Source organism: Sparus aurata, chromosome 19, assembly GCF_900880675.1.
Source record: "Sparus aurata chromosome 19, fSpaAur1.1, whole genome shotgun sequence".
Taxonomy (NCBI): Eukaryota; Metazoa; Chordata; class Actinopteri; order Spariformes; family Sparidae; genus Sparus; species Sparus aurata.
Genome location: NC_044205.1, coordinates 24,118,272 through 24,136,329, shown reverse-complemented (window position 1 = coordinate 24,136,329; position 18,058 = coordinate 24,118,272). Strand labels below are relative to the sequence as shown.

Here is an 18,058-nt window from a genome sequence, read left to right as displayed (position 1 = left end):
ATTTGGCAAGCCCATTTTAGCACTTTATACTTATACCGAGAGAAAGATGCCACCGACAGTCGACTGACTAAGTGACAGTCTGTCCTCGCTCTTCCCCTCCTGTCACCTGTCAATCACACATTCTGCAGAGATAGACTCGCTCTCAGGTGTGACATCCTTCCTGTTAACACACTGATTGTGATGCAACCGCTCTTATTTAATGGAAGCCTACTTATGTCTATCATTTTAGGTGTTTTTACTGACAAAAAAGACTTGAACGATGTCATTCTGTCAGTTTACTTCAGACAGTACTTCACTATTGAGTTCGTTTTGAGGTTTAATTGCTTTTGTACAGTTTCTTTTCTCTATTTCTCTTTATATCTTTTGTTTGTATACACTTCGAACTAGTTATAACTTTTCTTTATTCATCTATAGATGTCTGTCTTTGTGAATGAAGCCTTATCTATCGTATCTTGTTGCCAAAACATTTCACCATTCATATTCACTTCTGTCGATTGACTAATATACATGTACAAGTATTTATAATTCATTGATTGACTGTAATTATTCTGACACATACATGATAAAAAATGTGTCGGCAGTTATATTTATATATGATCAAATATACATGTTAAGACTAATACATCTAATTCAGCTCATTTTAAAGAAGCTACCAACGGTTTATATCTGGTTTCACTTGTTAATAAACCGTTTAAAATATAAAAACAAGAAGGAGCTCAGTCAGTCTGTTCTGATGTGACCAAAATAACTCTGTGTCAGAAAACGGGAGGTCTTTCTGTCCCTCGTTACTGAACACAGCGGATGATTTCTCTATTATTTCTTCCTGTAATCGGTCTTTTCTCACGGAAGGTATTTTGACATGTCACAGTCGGGAGAGTCACACAGAGAAACAGAGAGCATCTGAGAGAAAGAGTCAGAGAGGTGAACGCATTACCTGTCCAGCCAGGCTAGCAGGCTCTTGGCGGCGGTGATGAGGTCGACCACGGAGGTCAGCAGGTCGTTGGGGAGCCGCCGCGAGGACCTGCTCTCTGACTGGCTGCTGCGACGCCGGCCGGAAATGAAGTTCTGCAGGTTCTTGGCCGAGGCACCGAGTTTGTGCGCCAGAGTCCGGACGCTCTCCGTCTCCAGACCTGAGTTCTGCACGCACGCACACACACACACACACACACGCACATACACACACATAGACGTAAACAAAGATTAGCCCACAGACGGTGAAACACCATGAATACTAAACAGCATCTTAATTGTCAACATGTTTATCAGATCTTCGCAAAGGAGTCTGGTGTAGTTAATTAATCATGTCACAGGGTTGGTTGAGACGAGGTCATCAAACTGTTTGAACACCTCGACTCCTCATTATTTATTCATAATTAAATCCATCTTGAGGTAAAATGAAAGCTTGTTCTAGTCAGATAAACAACCATATAAGGTCCGACTGTGCAAGCAGCTTATTATGAGCAATACTTCTGTTTTTTGTTAGGCAGCGACCTCTAGTGGACGTAGTAATAATTACCGTAGCAAAGGAGGAAGTCAGGTAAAGTCGTAAGAGCGCTAAAGTCCACATTAGGTGAATGTGTAGGTGAGACCAGCACAGGACTTTCATCCGTTCGTTGTTTGTTACTGAGGTTACGTAGGAAATATAGTTATTTGAACCCCAAATCAGGGTTTAAAACATTATTTTTACTGTGGCGCTATAAAAGACTCATTCTAACAACAAAAGCACAACTGTTTTAGGTTCAGGTGATTATACTCTGAATAACCATAACTATGAATATCATATTGCATTTCTGCCCCTAAATTTCTACACTCGACCTCTTAGGAAGAACTTTTTCCTATTTGAGAAGATGCATTCTTACATTTCAATCGAGGCCTTTTATTTCCTTTCGTTTACATTTCTTATATTCTCCAGAGTTACACGCAATTAAGACTTTATTCAATTATCTTTAATCCCAAACCAAGTGCTTTTGTTTTATGAGCGGGGGAATACGATAAATCACATTCAGCAAATACTCCGCTTTATCCGACGGGGTGTAGTTTGTTTACTCTCTGACAGCCACCAATAATTCTTCTTCTGTCTCCCCGCAGACCATTTAGTCATTTCAACTTTATGGTGCTGGCCACTTAAGGAATTTAAGAAGTGTCTTTCATAATACTTCTGTTATTACAACCCGGAGAGAGATTTAAAGTGCCATTTTGAAACTACTCTCTTGCTTTGTGACTGTGACAAGGCCGGGATGAAATAAGACGCAACGATGTGATGCATCGAAGTGACAATTTACTGCATATCTATTATATTGTGCACCGGAGCAGAACATGAATACATTAACTGCTGCAGTCGTAACGACGGCTGATGAGAGTCTAGCAACACACATGCACATACACACTCACCAGAGCACAGAGTAAGTCCACAGCCTCCAGAATGAGCTCCTGGTGCCCGATGCGAGAAACTCCCAGCTCCTCCAGCTCGGCGTGGCTAATCCTCAGCAGCCTCTCGCCGCACACACCTCCGCGCTCAAACACACACACGTATTGCTGCAAGCAGTCGTCCAGACCTGCGGCAAACACACACATATTATGAAGGTTACTCACAGTAAATAATCTCAGAATGAAAAATCGTTGTTCTTCTTCTTCAGGGGCTGTGTGTACAATACACTGGGTAGATGCTTCATCATCAACATTCACTGTATTTAACCTCACAGCAAACATTTAATAAGTCATTCAGTCTATAATTTGGTTAAAACATATTTCAACCTGTTTCAAGACATGCTGAAGGACAACTGTCAAGAAAAAAAACTTTGGCTGCTGATTTTGAATCAAGAAAATACTTTGAAACACCTTTTTTCATTCCTTAACTGGCAGGTTTCAAGAATATAACACTTTAAATCTGCTAATACTTCCCGATTTTTGCCAATCTGGGGAGGGAAGAGAAAAGCTTAGAACACACTGGACTGCTATCACCATTTACTGTAAGTTAACCTGTTGTTTACATATCCAGCAGTTATGGAGCAACATTAGCATTAATTTGGCACTTGGTTTGTGTCCACTGGATGAATATAAGTCCAGTATTCACTCTCTTTTAGCTCTGGTTTTGGTCTCCACCAACTTCATGTCTCATTAAGTAACTAAATCAGGGCTGGAGAGAAGCGACACCCCATTTTCCCGTGAAGGACAGCAAAAGGTCCTCTCTGCGACACTTCAGGTATGTAATTTTTGTATTTACATAGTGTAACTATTGCTTATTAAATGACAAACCAAACTACATGCTGAGCACAACTGGGTGCGTCTTTTCGTGCTGTTATCACAGTAACTATCACTGGCATTTAAGGTGTTTTTTCCCTGTTAACGCTACATTTTGAACAACAAATTGTGTATGAATCGATAGGACAGAGCTAGTTAGCTGTTCGCAGAGTCGTGTAGTTTGCTAACTTAGCTAACAGGTAGCAGGAACTACCTTGGAACAGAGCTAAAAAAAAAAAAAAAAAAGGCCATGGACATATTTTCTTCTTTTCATCCGATTGTTGAACAACATACAATAATGGCAAAAAGTCCTGCGGCATGTTAGCCTAACCAAGCTAACAGCTAGCGAAGCCAACAGCTAACAAAACTACCTTTGTTGTTTTAGGAACAGTGAGGAACTTTTGTGAGTCACTGACAATCGACCTGAGAGAGTTTGTTTGATGTTAGCAACCAGCAGGCAGCAGAGTCCTGCGAAGTGGCTAACAGAGCTAATAGCTAACGGAACTATCTTACAGCAGAGTTAAAAAATGTCATGTCGCTTTGGGAACATCGATGTCATTTTGGCGATCAACCTATTCAGTCATCTCGGTATGCGGATGTGTTGATATTTTCTCTATTTCGCCTGATTGTTGACCAACATACAATAACGCCAAAAAGCCCTGCGGTGCATTTAGCTAGCTGAGCTAACAGCTAACAGAGCTGCCTCACCACGGAGCTAAAAACAGTTTTCTTACGACCCCTTTTACGTTGCGTGTAGTCATTTGAATTATTGCTGATGTAGAAATATTAAGTGGCGCGGCTTTAAGAACAAAAACAAACGACTTCAGAAGTAAAATAACTGCAGCAAACTTATTTATCAGCAAACTTTATCTCATAATATCTTTTAAGAGTCTTTCAGTACCATGAGGGATTTCTTTTAGCCTTCCGAAACATTATTACACCGCTAAATCAAGGTAAACTGTTGGTGGTAGGTGTTAATCTTTACACCGCCTCTAATCATATCTGTTTTTATGGCAGCTATGAAAGTACACATAAGGTAGACAGAAATAATACACCCCGGGCACAGGAGGAGAATTTCATCCCAACAACACCATCACTCCTCCTGACCTGTCCACCGCCAACACTCTCCTCAACGCACTCAGTCCACTGATCGATGACCGCAAACGACCCTACTCGAAATTATAGGCATCGGGCTGCACTCCAGAAGAACTAATCAGCTTCCCTCGCCATACTTTCCACCAGCTGATTTTTCCCCAGCCTATAGGGAGGACAGATTTCTTTTTTCAGAAATAAAATGCAAAACACATTTTTACTTATTCCTGTTTGTCTCAGATAATCCGGCAGCTGCTGTGTCGTGTTTTTCCAGACGTTGCCGCTTGTTTGCAGTTTATGTAGAATTCAGCACAACGCCGTTTCAAAAACCCTCGGTAGCGTACAAGTATAAAACACAGATTGTTTTGAGAGACGACTGAGGGCCCGCGAGGAATTCAGGTGTCGTTTTTTTTCCTTTTGCATATATTTTTTTTTTTTTTACATAAGGCGGAAAACATTTTTATTCCCGTCCATTTAGGAGCTAAATGTTCGACACCGTGACCTGTTTCTGCATGAAATGAGGGTAAATAGAGAGGATGGAGAAAAAAAAGAAAAGACAGACTGTTTTTCTCTCTCCTACGGTGTGAAAGGGAGAGATGATCAACAATATCTGGACTTGTATCGCGGCCAGAAAGCGCTTCAACCCACAAGTGTAACAAAGCTCTCAGCACCACTTCAGGGGAGCGTGCCAGTGTGTTTTTGCGAATTTTAGCACGTAGCTGCAAAATCGTGTGTTTCTCGACACCGTTTTCAAACTGGTTTATACGGCGGACACGCTCTGTATTTTTTCAACACAAGGAAATCAACTTTTTTTTTTTTTATTAATATTTTTAACAGACAGTAGAACATGCGTCTCCATCACAAATTATAAGACATATATACGTCATCCACTGTCCCATTTTAAGATTAGAAATAGAAGAAAACAAAAAACAACAACAACATGTGCCGTACATTTGTCCTCTTATTCTACCACTCAAATGCTATACTGGATTGGATCAGATCCGATGCCTTATATTCAGACAGACAACCCCTCTATTGACATCAAGAAGGGGCCCCAGACTTGATTAAAGATATCCTCTCTCCCCATTACTCTGTAAGTGACTCGCTCATATGTAGCCATTCTTGTCATTTGTTCAGTTCATTCCTTAAAACAGCACAAAGTGGAAGACTTCCAGTGTCTCAGAGTTATTCTACATCCTGTTGTAGTAGCCAAACGTATCCATAATTTTTGTGTTCCAGTTAAAGTGTTATTGTCTGGCAGCAGACCCAGAATACATAGAGCTGGGGTCTTGGTAAGTTGTAATCCGAATAGATCATTTAAGAGCGCAACAACCCCTTCCCACAAATTGGCATTTTTTTCACAATAATATAACATGTGTACAAGAGTCCCCACTTCCTTCTCACACCTCCAACATGAGTTACTGTCCCTAAGTTTTAGCTTGGCCATTTTACTGGGGGTCCAGTGGTTTCTGTTAAACAATTTGTACTGAATCACGCAACCAACTTCATCCATTTACAAGGAAATCAACTTGTTGTCTAGCTGGCAGTAAACATGTCGAGCTTTTTATTGTCATTGCATGCTGAGTGGGAGCTCTGCATTGCATTACCTTTGAACAACGATGTAAGTACACTGGGATGGATTACACATGCTAATTATTCTTTACTCTGGAGACAAAGTAAAAAGTAAACAACAAAACGTTGCTTGTCATGGAGAGCTGAAGTCTCGACCGCATGGGACGGAAAAACGTTGTATGGTAGTGAACGGAGAGAGACAAATAATCTTTCATGACTCATACATGTGATGTTTGTCAATTTAAATGATAAACGTCCAAGTCAAAAACTAACAAAATGTAAGTGAAAATACAAAATTATGAAGACGAAACAGCCAACAGTCGTGTTGCTGACGTCGTCTCGTTGAACGGTCGTCAAAACCTGTCGAATAAACCTTGTAGAGCTGCTCCCAAACCTGACAAACAACACTTTCACATAACTTTAGTCGTCAATATGATCAGTTTTATTGTGATCTTAATCTTTTTTAGTACCTTTTCCGTGTCATGTTGGCGGCCATGTTGGTGTTGGCGACGTGTATTTAGAGAGATGATGTCGTTCAATGACAGTTTGACACAAAACAACATGATAATTTACTTTAACTACGTCAAACTGTGACTTTCTTGACTTGCAAAATCTTTTATATTGACCAACATGTGTGTGAATCATGGCACGATTAAAACGAGATAAAAAAAATCCCTCTCCGTTCACGATCCCTGAACTGAAGTCCCTCTTTATAAGGTACGTTGGCTTCATCTTGACACTGTCCTGACAGCTCGCTGCTGGTAAACGGCACAAATGTGCGGGTCACAGTCCACCACAGCAGAACTCAGCATGAAAGATTAGTGTAAAATCTACTCTCCAAAGGACCTAATACAAACTCTGTTACCTGAAACAGGAGTCAAGAGACTGGAATGAAGGAGGTAATGGATGGGCAATCAGGCAGCCGCCCAGGTACGACTTCAGCCTCTGCTGGATTGTGTAACGTCTGTGTTGTGAGTGGGACGGTCTCTCTAGATCTGAGTGTGTGAGCGTACAAGTGGGTGGGTGCGTGCATTGTTAATGTGCGTGCGTGTGTGTGTGTGTGTGTGTGTGTGTGTGTGTGCGCTGTCTGGCCTGGCCGGGTTTGCTGAGTCAAAGGAAAGCAGATCAAGACGGAGCTGCTCAGCTGCAGCCCCTGGCTCCCAAAACAATGAATGTATCCAGCTTCTAACCTCTTAACAAACAGCCAACTGGCAAACACACACTCTCCAAGCACACACACACACACACACACACACACACACACACACCTCTGAGGAATGGGCATTGATTTCCCCTGCTTCAAGTCCCAGCGTTATAATACACTCATCTATCATAACCACACCAACAAAGATGGGGAGAAGAAGAAGAAGAAAAAAAACACAGGATGGGAAGAGTGCGGAGGCAAAGGAACCTCATGAGCCAGCTGCTAAATTGCATTCGAACTATTTAAAACACGCTCACACACACACACACACACACACACACAGATTCCATCTCCCGACGTGCAAACAGCATTTGTCGCTTTCTGCACCCTCGCGTTGCTTCCTCCCCTCCCTCAGCCGCTACGTCTGAAGTCTAAATGAAGCGTTCGGCTACAAAATGCCATAAATCCAGCGTGGAAAAACAAGACGTGCATAACAATTTTTTTTTAAAAACACATCAATTAATCATCTAAAACTTAAATAAACAAGTCTAAATTAAATACTAGTGCTCAATTCTAAAGAGGAGGCGTCGTCTTTTTAACCATTATCTGATGACGGAGGGGAAACCAAACAAATTGATTCCACTATCTGGACCCCAGAACACTTCAAGTCGATGAGCGATATCTCGGCTCACAGCTTCCACTGACAGGCATGAAAGGACTTGATAAGAATAAAAGGACATCAACACGCTCGGATGTGATTTGTGTGGATTCCGGTTTTTACGTCAGGAGGAGGTCTCTTGGGGACACGGACGGATCTCAGGTCTTCGACGAGAGGATTGTTGGATTGTATGTCGGTAGGGAATAATAACAACATGACAGAGGATCACATGCTTAAAGAAATGACAGGCCTGTGCAGAGAGCCCTGACTTCCACCCCAATCTAACACCAATTGTGGGCTTTATCACCCAGCATCAATGGCCGACCTCCCTCTAAAAGCTCTCATGGCTGAATGGGATCAAGTCCCAGCAGCCTGGTTACAAAATTTCATCGCCGGGAGCCTTCTTAGAAGAGTCGGGGGCGGCTACAGCGGCAGATATCGCTCACGGTTTTGGAGTAAGACATTCGGCTGTCACATACGGGTGCAATTTCCACCGAGCGCAGCGTATTTTTACATCGCGTCATCGCTATTTTTACCCGCCGCTCCCTCCAAGAGGGAAAACGTGCGTTCTTTTAATGAGCGTTAATAGCAGCGGATTTTTTTTTCTTATAGACGCGAAGCCGATTAAAACAATGTTGGCTCTCGCGGGCAAAGTGTTACTATTGCCGAGAGAGAGCGGGAGGCACAGAAGCAGAAGGGGGGAGATGAACGCTGTGCAGCGAAAGTTCACTGATAATCAGCGCCGCTTATCACTGGCAGTGAGGGAGAGCGTGAATGCCCTGAATACTGATGAGTCAAATTGTAAGTGACATCAGTGAGGCGCGCACACACACCCCCGCAGACTGAAAGACAAACTCCAACAGTGCTATACACTTCATATACATGTACAGTGTAATGACTGCGGTGCTGCATTCACTCCTCTTCTGCAGAGGATCCAAAGCTTTTCTAAAAATAATCCTGCACAGCCCCGTTAGAGGACCTGTACCACCACTTATCCATCACTGTTAGCTAACTATTTCAAACATTTACCTTATCTAACTACCACTGCTTGTCACTTTTAGCTATCCCAGCCATTTATCTTTAAGCTAACTAGCATTTGAGGCTATTAATTACATTTAATTAATGTTTCCAACTATTAATTAGCTATCAACCAATGTTCAGCTGTTTCATTTCTAGCTTATAATTATTTAAAACATTTATCCACTACTTTGAAATACCTATTTGAACTGTAAATCTAATACCGGTACTTTTAACAGTACGAACTGTTTATCTTCTAACTATTAGGCTACTTTATCCGTTACTTGTAGCAAGCTATTTTGTTTATCCTTTACTTACTGTATGGCTAACTAGCACATAGTTTAAACTGTTTTACTTTTAGCTAACTATTACTATTAAATGAATTAAGTGAATCCATCACTCTTAGCTAGCATTTTAGTTTATCAATCACTTAGCTAACTAGCCTACTGTGTCATCTGTTTAGCTTTTAGCTAACTATCAACCATTAACCATTAATTAGCAAACTAGCCTTAATTTCATCCATTACCATTTATCTACTAGGGAACTTTTATCCATTAGCCTAATATCCAGTGCCTTGTTCCAATGTCCATACTTCCCGTACTTACGATACTTAGTTTGAGTACTTAGGGTGTTCCGATATCGATCGCGGCGAAAAGAAGTGTACTTAAAGGACCCGGATGTTGCCCTCATAACGGTAAAAATGTTGAGTGTGCAACGATGTACACTTTATGCACTCAACGGCCGCCATCTTGTCTACGTAGCGGAAGAAGTGGAGCCAGGCAGAGGCGCTCAGCTTGGATTTTTTTTTTAAAATAGCTACAGAGACAACAGCGCCTGCAGCGGAGCCATATTGCAAGATTGTAGGATTGTTATTGTTAAATAGTAAAGCCGTAGATGTCTTATATTCACCGTTCAAAGCGGGATTTTTTTGGCGGGTGACGATCCGCGGCGGCTGTCGGGATCGTAATTTCCGGTAAGGGCACCACGGAGTATTAGATTTGGAACAACACTCACCTGCTGAAATGTGCGTACTTAGTAAGTGCGGATAGTGTACTACGTTTAAGTGTACTCATGGAAGTATGGATATCGGAACACAGCACTAATTATCTATTAAATAGCACCCAGCATTAAGTTTCAACAGTTTATCTTTAAGCTAACTAGCATTTATCGATTACATTATGCTAACAGTTTATTCATTACTTTAAACTATTTAAACTGTTTATCTATAACTTGAATTAACTAGCCAACAATTTCAACAGTTTATTTTTTAGCTAACTTCCATTTATTGACTGTTCTCAGCTTAGTATTAATCGTTAACAACTACTTTTAGCTAATTATTTAAACAGTTTATCTGCTAATCAGCTAACTAGCCTTCAGCTTCAACCATTTATCTTTTAGCTAACTAGGATTACTAATTAATTTTAGCAAACTGTTCCCCTTTAGCCTACCTACACTACTTGAATATGCTAACCTTTTCAACAATTTATCTGTTACTTCTAGCTGTTCTTCAAAACTGTTTTTCAATTACCTTTGAGTAACTTTTAAAGCTCCTCTCCTCGCTTGCAACCCGATTTCCACACAAAAACTGCTCACAGTGTTTTTTCTTTTCAAACAAATTATAATTCTTTTTTTTTTTTTTTGTAATTATACTCCTACTGCTAGCAGCTACCCTGTGGCAACTGCAGGAGCGCCATCTCGGGAACAGGCGCCCCTGTTTTGTATTCAGTATTCTGCATATCCAATAAAAATGCTAAAATGTACCTGCTCACGTTTCCTTTCTATAAATTGACTGTCACATGCTCGGTGTAAATGCCTGCGTGGGTTTGCTGTACAATGGTGTCTAATCTGTATAATCACGCACTCATAGCTCCGTGTACAGTATGTGCTCGTGTGCGATGGAGAGCTTGTGTGTTGCGCATGTGTTCGACCGATACAGAAAAGAAGTGTGATTCATGGCTGACTCACACACTTAACTCCCACAGAGGCACACTTTTCACAACAGCAGGCGAGCCAAACTCCCACAAACACCCTCTTTCTCTCTGTCACACACACACGTCTAATAAAACTAGATTTTTTGCGGTGACTACTGGGATGTTTGAGAGTCCTATAAAAGATCCAGCACTCCCGGTCGAGTTATGTGTCATCTGTTCCAAGAACTGTGCAGCTTTTGGTAACAATAAAAAAAGTTAGAGGAGACGTTCGCCGTGTTCCTGGGATTTGTAAATGCAGACTGTTTGAAAGCCCGGCGGTTATCAGAAGCGAGTTTATTGCCGGTAGGTCGCTGGTGTAAATCCCAGCGTCGTCTGAGAGGATTTTGCATGGGACGAATAAAACAGAAAACTATTTCCTACATTAATAACAGTTATGAGCTTTTTATCTGTATTTTCGTTACAGAGATGTGAACTGTAAGTGTTCCCCGACTTCTAAACTAAAAGGCCGTCTATATTTCTTTCCTCTCCCTGTCAGTCTCATTCTGACATAAATAGACAGGGCTAAAAACAAAAACATAGTTAGAAGAAATGTTGCACCAGGGACTGCAAATAAGTGTGCAACTGAGCTTTCTTCTTGGAAGTTCGGATACCTGAATTAGTCATAAAAAATTCAATTTATGTCAGGAAAGATTAAACCCTGGTGCCTGTAAATCTCTGCTCCCGCCTGGTGTTTAACTGGAAAAATGTACGTTACATTTCTACCAAAGCCATGGACACACAAACCCTTTAATGGATCTGATTGTAAAATATTAAAGACCAGTTAAAATGGATGTGGCTAATTTTAAAAGGGCTAAAATGACAGATGGAAAAAGCATGTTTTTTTAACCCTAAAATGGCAAAAACATTAGTATTTCTCAGTTTCTTTAAATGAAAACAACAAACATTGAGCGTTTTTTGTGACGTGAACATGATGAACAGTTCCTGTCTACTACTTTAAGCTAATTGTTTTGGGTCACAATTATACTGTTTTGTTTTATTCTCATTGTTCTTTAAATTACCTTTTGTGCGACTACAGCAGGCAGCTTTTTGCACAAACAAGACAGCAGACGGTCTCAGATAGCAACAAGTTGAATGGAGAATTTGGCAACTGAAGAGCAAGATATTTCCATCTGCAGTTGGTGGAGACCAAACACTGAGCTAAAACAGAGTGAATAAAGGTCTGAAGGTCATCAAGCAGCCAGAAACATGACTCTAAATGTTTCTTCAATGCACCCTTGATTGAAAACGCTGTATGCGGCTGACGTTTAAAGTATTCAAGTTGACTTGTTTAAAAACAAAACCTTGCTGGCTACATTGTGCTAGAAGACTGAGGCTAAAGCTAACAGGTGCCAGGCAAAACATTAGCATCCTCACGAGTTGATGATCCATGTATAAAACATCTTGTATTGTGGTAAAAACTACAGTATCAAAGCTACTTGTATTTGTCATCAGGACACTCCATAAATCAGCCTGGTACTGTCACTACCATCAATCATTGTTTTCTGAGGATGCATACATTTCGGAAGTGTTTATTGAGCTGCTGCTAGCAAAGTGGCTAACCGCAGCTACATTTAGCAGCAGTTAGCACTTACGTTTAGCAACAAAGCTACCACTGTTCGTCCATCAGAAATTCTATAAATCATCTGGATACTTTAACTGGCCTCTGTCGTAATTTCTCTGAGCTTTTCAATAGGAAGCTACTAGTTAGCAGCAGTTAGCAGTTGCTTTAGCAACAAGTTAAGCTAACTGTGCAGCAAAACAACGAGGACATTGAGGTGAAATCCAGAAATAACTTGCTGCTGGTTCCGCTACATCAAGTTACAAATTACGTCTTTTTACGCATTCATCTCAGCATCATAAAAGTTAGGAGAGCTTTTATTGGATGAAACATGAATACACGCCTACGAGTGCAGGATGAGTCATCAACATTTTAATCTTTTTCCAGGAAGTTACAAACTCTAAACACCAATGAGAATATCCACAAAATGTTTTTTTTTGTGCCTGAACCTCCCGTGTAGGTGAAATATGGAGTGATAAAAACATTTAAACATAATTTTGACTTCACGGGAACTTTAATAGCATAATTGAATCCACTTGTCTATAATAAGACGCTTTTTTAAGCCTCTTACCTCGACTCTAATAATTCTTCCCGTTATATAAAAGTGTCGTGTTGGACATTAACTGATGCATTTAAAAAACGCTGAGCTTCATCACTGCAGTATGTAAATGCCTTAAGCCAGCGCTGTGTCACGCCGGAGTGACTTTTACAGGCCTCTTCGGCCTCCGAATGACCGAACCTAATTCCCCATGCACAACACTTGTTCGCTCAGCGCGCACAAATCTGACATTTCTGATGCAAACTGGAGAATGTTTAGAGTAAACTTAACATTCATGAGCCAAAAGGAAGGAGTCTAAACAGATCAAGCCCCCCAAAATCCTCTGATCCTAAAGGCTGTGACTATCACCCCGGCAGCTTTCTCTCTTGTGGCAAGTGGTGTCATCAGATGTGCTCCCATGCCGCCGCCGCGCCAATTTTCACTGCTGATTTTCCAGCCTGGCAATCAATTCCATGCAAGGGAAATGAGGTAAAATTATGCCCTTTTCCGAGTGGAAATGTGACAAGAAGGGAAGCGCTGCAGCATTCACATCATTACTCCCAGCGACGCGCGGTAAGTTCTCACATTACCATTGAAGTGCACCACTCCCGTGTTGTTTTAGCCTCGGACGTGCCAGCGCAACGCTGTCGCCAAGTCAACAGAGCTCAGACCTTTTGGCCTCGAATACGCCTGAGGGCATATGTGATGTGTATATGTTAATGTACACACACACACACACACACACACAGAAATACAGTATATCATGTTTCCCTCTGTTGCCACCGGCACGCCCAAGAGACCCAGCGTGAACGGAATACCACACTAAGGCATGCCATGTTTGTTGTGTGTGTGTATGAATGTGTGTTTTTCTGCGAGTGTGTGTGTGTGTGTGTGTGTGTGTGTGAGAGCGCAAATGTCCGAGGGCCCGGGTGGAGCCTTCTGTTCAGAGCCGGAGTGTGTGTGTGTGTGTGTGTGTGTGTGTCTGTCAGCTGTTCTGCACAGACGGTCTGAGACGAACAAGTCACCATCCACCCACACACACACACACACACACCGACTACACACACCACATAGACACACGCACACAAGGGGCACACGTAAACACACACGCCATATGCACACCGGGCCAGAACCCCGTCCAACGATGAGGCTCCGAGAGGCCGACACAGCGCATCATGTAAATAATATCTCTGTCACGATCTCCGTGTGAGTCAATAAAAAAATTCCCTGACCTGCTTTTTATGCGCTGAAGAGACGGAATGAATAACAACGATCGCTAATATCAGTGTTTGTTAGTCATGTTTCTCAGTTTTTATCCGGAGGGAGGGAGGGGACGGGTCGATGAAACACGGAGCGGTGATGCATCTTTGGCACCACGATCCGGCATGGGAACAAATGTCAGTGATTGTGTTAAAGGGCAAAAAAACGTGTCATTTATTAGTTGGTAGTGGTTGAAAGTGAAATACAATAAACACAAAGATGAGACGTTTTTTTTTAGTTTCTGCTGAAGACAAAGATGATCGTGAGACACATTCAGAGAAAAAGTATTTACGACACGACAAACCTTATTAGAGCTTCTGAATATGAAATCATCCATCTTTGCTCACGACGTCTTAGTGTTTCTTACCTTCAGGTGGGCGGAAATTAAGAGTTATAAACTTCTCTTTAAAATACAGAAATGTACAATTATATACTTCACAACATTACAGAGAAAAACTGAAGTGATTTTCTCTTCACTTTAATTATTTAAGAGCTGTGGTTACTTGTTATTTTTATGATCCAGGCCGTCTGTATCAGAAAAATGATCACATAGGTCGACTGTGACTGTGTCGTCTTAGGCGGCGACCTCTAGTGGCCGCAGTGGTTATTACAGCAGCAAAGGAGGAAGTTTCTGAGCGTCTGTTGTTGATACGCTGCAAGGATGGAGTTACATTTTTATCATTTGGGGTTTTTTTCGGTTTAGTTATTTCCTGTCTCATTTTGAGATTCGCTCTCATGTCGTGTTTTAATTTCTACTTCCTGTCCTCCTCCCCACCCGGGTATTTTGTTCCCAGTGTCTCTCCGTCACTCCTCCTGTTTTCTGCCATTGTGTTCCTCGAGCTTCTGGTTTGTACTTCTTTCGTTTGTTTCTCATTTCTCTTTGGGTCTTTTTGGATTGGCTCCTGCCTGTTACTGTCACTTTTGTCGCTTGCATTTTGGACTTTGGATTGTTGCGAAAATAAGAAATGTATCAACCAAACTTACTGTGACATACTGTGATAATTAACTAGTGGTATAAGTTAAGCATCCATTCTCCACTGTGAGTACTTTCAATTAATAATTTAGGGACCTTTTGTTGCTAATACTGGTAGCACAATTTCAATGCATGACCTTCAATTGTAATAATTCCTTTGGTATTGCTTCTTTGACTTGAGTCAATTATTTGAGTATTTCTTCCACCAGTAGTAGGTGGCAGTAGCCCGACTGGCCTGATGGGGGCGCTATGATTTAAGGTCATTCAGAAGGGTTTTTACCGCTAAAAACAACTGGTTAGAAACGGCTGAACCTTTTGAAACCAGTTAAATATCCTTCCAAAATCGTTAATTAGTTAAACCCCTTCTTTATTACAATTTTAGCGCTAAATGAGACGATAATTTCTTTGGGGAATTTGTTGTTTACCATATTTTATTGGTTATAATCCAGAAATAAACAAGGGATCACATCTGGATATTAACAATATGTAGGCTTTGGTCCTTTGGTGGACGTGGTTTACTCAATTAGTTTAAAGGGCGCAGCGACAACAAACTATGTCAGGAATGTGAGAACCAACAGCAGAACACCATTTCTTCATCCTCTCCAGCTTCAGTCGAGCAGGTGGGGAGCCAGAAATGCCGCGAAGGGGAGAGTTCAACAGCTGATGTGATGTCGGAAACAACCACACACGTGTCGTATCGTACTCTCGTTAACATACTGTCATAATGAACATGTCTCTGAATCTATAATCTTACACAGGAGGGGATGATTCTCTTCTCTCTCTCACCATTGGAGCCTCAACCCTCCAAAAACTATAAACTTTCACGACCACCTATTTGGCCTGTAAGCGACTGAGGGTTTATTACTAAAAATAGAGATCTTGGGTGGTGTTAAACTTTATTGTTACGATTCCTAACCCTAACCCTAACCCTAACCCCTAACCCTAACCCTAACCCTAACCCTACGCCTCCAAAATCCATTAAATGTGCTCGAAACTCAACGGTGAGGTGTGCCGGGATTCAAAACACCAACAGCTGGGAAACTGAGAGGAAAAGTCAGGACATCAGCTGCCACCAAAATCAAGATTATGATATTTACTCAAGCACAAAATAATGTTTCGAACTTGAACGATTGACTGGAAAGTTCTTCTTGACCTTCACTTTTGGCCGAACTGCACATATATTACCTTTTAAATGCAACTTGCACTTATAGATTTGGCATCACAGCTCAAAACTCTGGCTGTTAATTTCAACTAAATTAGGTCTGATCATAAATCTCATTAATAGACCCGTCTCTCCGTCTTTGGCAGGTGGTTTTTGGGGAGGCCTGCGCGTCGAGCCAGAAATCGAGCTGTTACCAACCAGACTGACTGTCAGAAACGCGTCGACAGCAAATCATATCGAACGTTTGCTGTGCTTAGAAAGAAAGAGGTGAATAAAAAATGCAGGACGCGAGGAGAGAACGTCATAATCGTCGACGCTGGATCATTATAGAGCACAAATCTCTGCCAGACATCAGCGTGGAAGCCGGAGAGCTCGACGTATCTGCGAGGGCCGATTCTTTTTTTTTTTTCATGTGTGAGAGTTTCACAGTGTTCACACAGGCTCCTGGGTACAGACCTAATCAGCCTGCCTCCTGAATTATGCATGACTGTAATCTCCAGTCTGATCGCTGCAACGTCTCACAAGCGCTCATGTAAACAAAACTCAATTACATTTACAGATAAATACTCATTCAGGGGTTTTTTTGTGTTTTAAATTGATGTCTTTTCTCTAAAAGGCTCCGCTGGAGTGCTCCTCAATCCCCAGTATCTCAGTCTGACAGCTCTTCAGATGACATTATTTGACATCTTTTTACGACTATTGTCAGGCTAAAAGGACGAGTGATTTGAGCTTAATCCTGCCGGTTAGTCCTCAGATGTCAAGAGTCTCTCTGAGAGCCACCGGCGCGGTTCGGCCTCCCTGGAATCTGATTACCTCCCCGCATAATGAACACGGAGAGACACAACATCACGGCCGGGCAGCCAGAATGAAATGATGGCGTTGTACATTTCTGTGCACAATAGATACGTTAGATGTCCGGCATTTCTGAAGTGACGTTCTTCAGATTAAATGTATATGAGCTGAGTGTTGTAGGGTGAGAAGGAGGAGGAGGAGGTGGAGGATGGAAGTGGCGTGACATGTAGCAGACCACTGAATAACAGCTGGATATATTTTAAGGAGATGTGTTTGAGGTCTTTAAGCCAAAACATGATCTTTTCCGAACCCTAACCAAGTTGTTTTTGTACCTAAACCTTAGCAGACTATGAGCGAAGGGGTTTGCACAACATAAAATGTACAAAATGTATAGATTCAACATATTATGAAACATAGCAATGTAACATATCCATGGTTTGAATAAATACGGTACAACGTCGAAATAACAACCACAAATGACCACGAAATAAAGCAATCAGGCCCGAGTTGGCCAATGGTGGGGCCGTCAGTGAGCGTCCGTGGCCCTAGATGTTGCATGTGTTCAAGATATTGGAAAAAAAAATGTCATTTTTGTAGTCCTGAAAAATAAGAACTGTGCCAATTTTGTTTGGTATCAAGCAGCGAAAAAGCTGATGCACGTTGTGTTTGAATTAACCTGCGCTGATGCTGAAACGATATGTTGTTCAGCCCTGTAGTCTGCAAGTTTTTGGCCATTTGAGCGAGTATTCTGATTGGCGGTTCAGCTAAACCAATCAGTGACGAAGAATAGAAACAGTAAAAGACAGGAAAAGCGCCTTGAGTCGCTGTAGCACCCAGGATTTCAACCATTTAGCTCAGTTTCTCTTGTTTTTCCTTCGTCTTCTCGTCATTTTCAACATTTTGGTTTCAAAAAACGGAACATAAGAGCCAATTAGTCATCAGCTGCTGTCTCTGCGATGTGTTCAAGTGCAGTTTTTTGCCAAGACACAAGCGACTTGAGGCAATCAGGCTTCGTTGCCACTACTTCTTTGGTACCAGTTTGGACCAAGGATGTGATATCAAATCTGGACTCCCGTAGTCCG

General features: G+C 41.6%; 1 protein-coding gene across 3 annotated transcripts in view; it reads right to left on the bottom strand.

Annotated features, from left to right (window-relative positions):
- Window positions 1–18,058, bottom strand: part of cnksr2a (connector enhancer of kinase suppressor of Ras 2a) — a 76,642-nt gene that overhangs the window by 57,626 nt on the left and 958 nt on the right. For all 3 annotated transcript variants that reach the window (XM_030397799.1, XM_030397798.1, XM_030397800.1), the window contains exons 2-3: window positions 2,392–2,555; window positions 935–1,137 (exon numbers count right to left, since the gene is read on the bottom strand). In XM_030397799.1, the coding sequence (XP_030253659.1) occupies window positions 935–1,137; window positions 2,392–2,555 (367 nt within the window). The remainder of the gene's footprint in view (window positions 1–934; window positions 1,138–2,391; window positions 2,556–18,058) is intronic.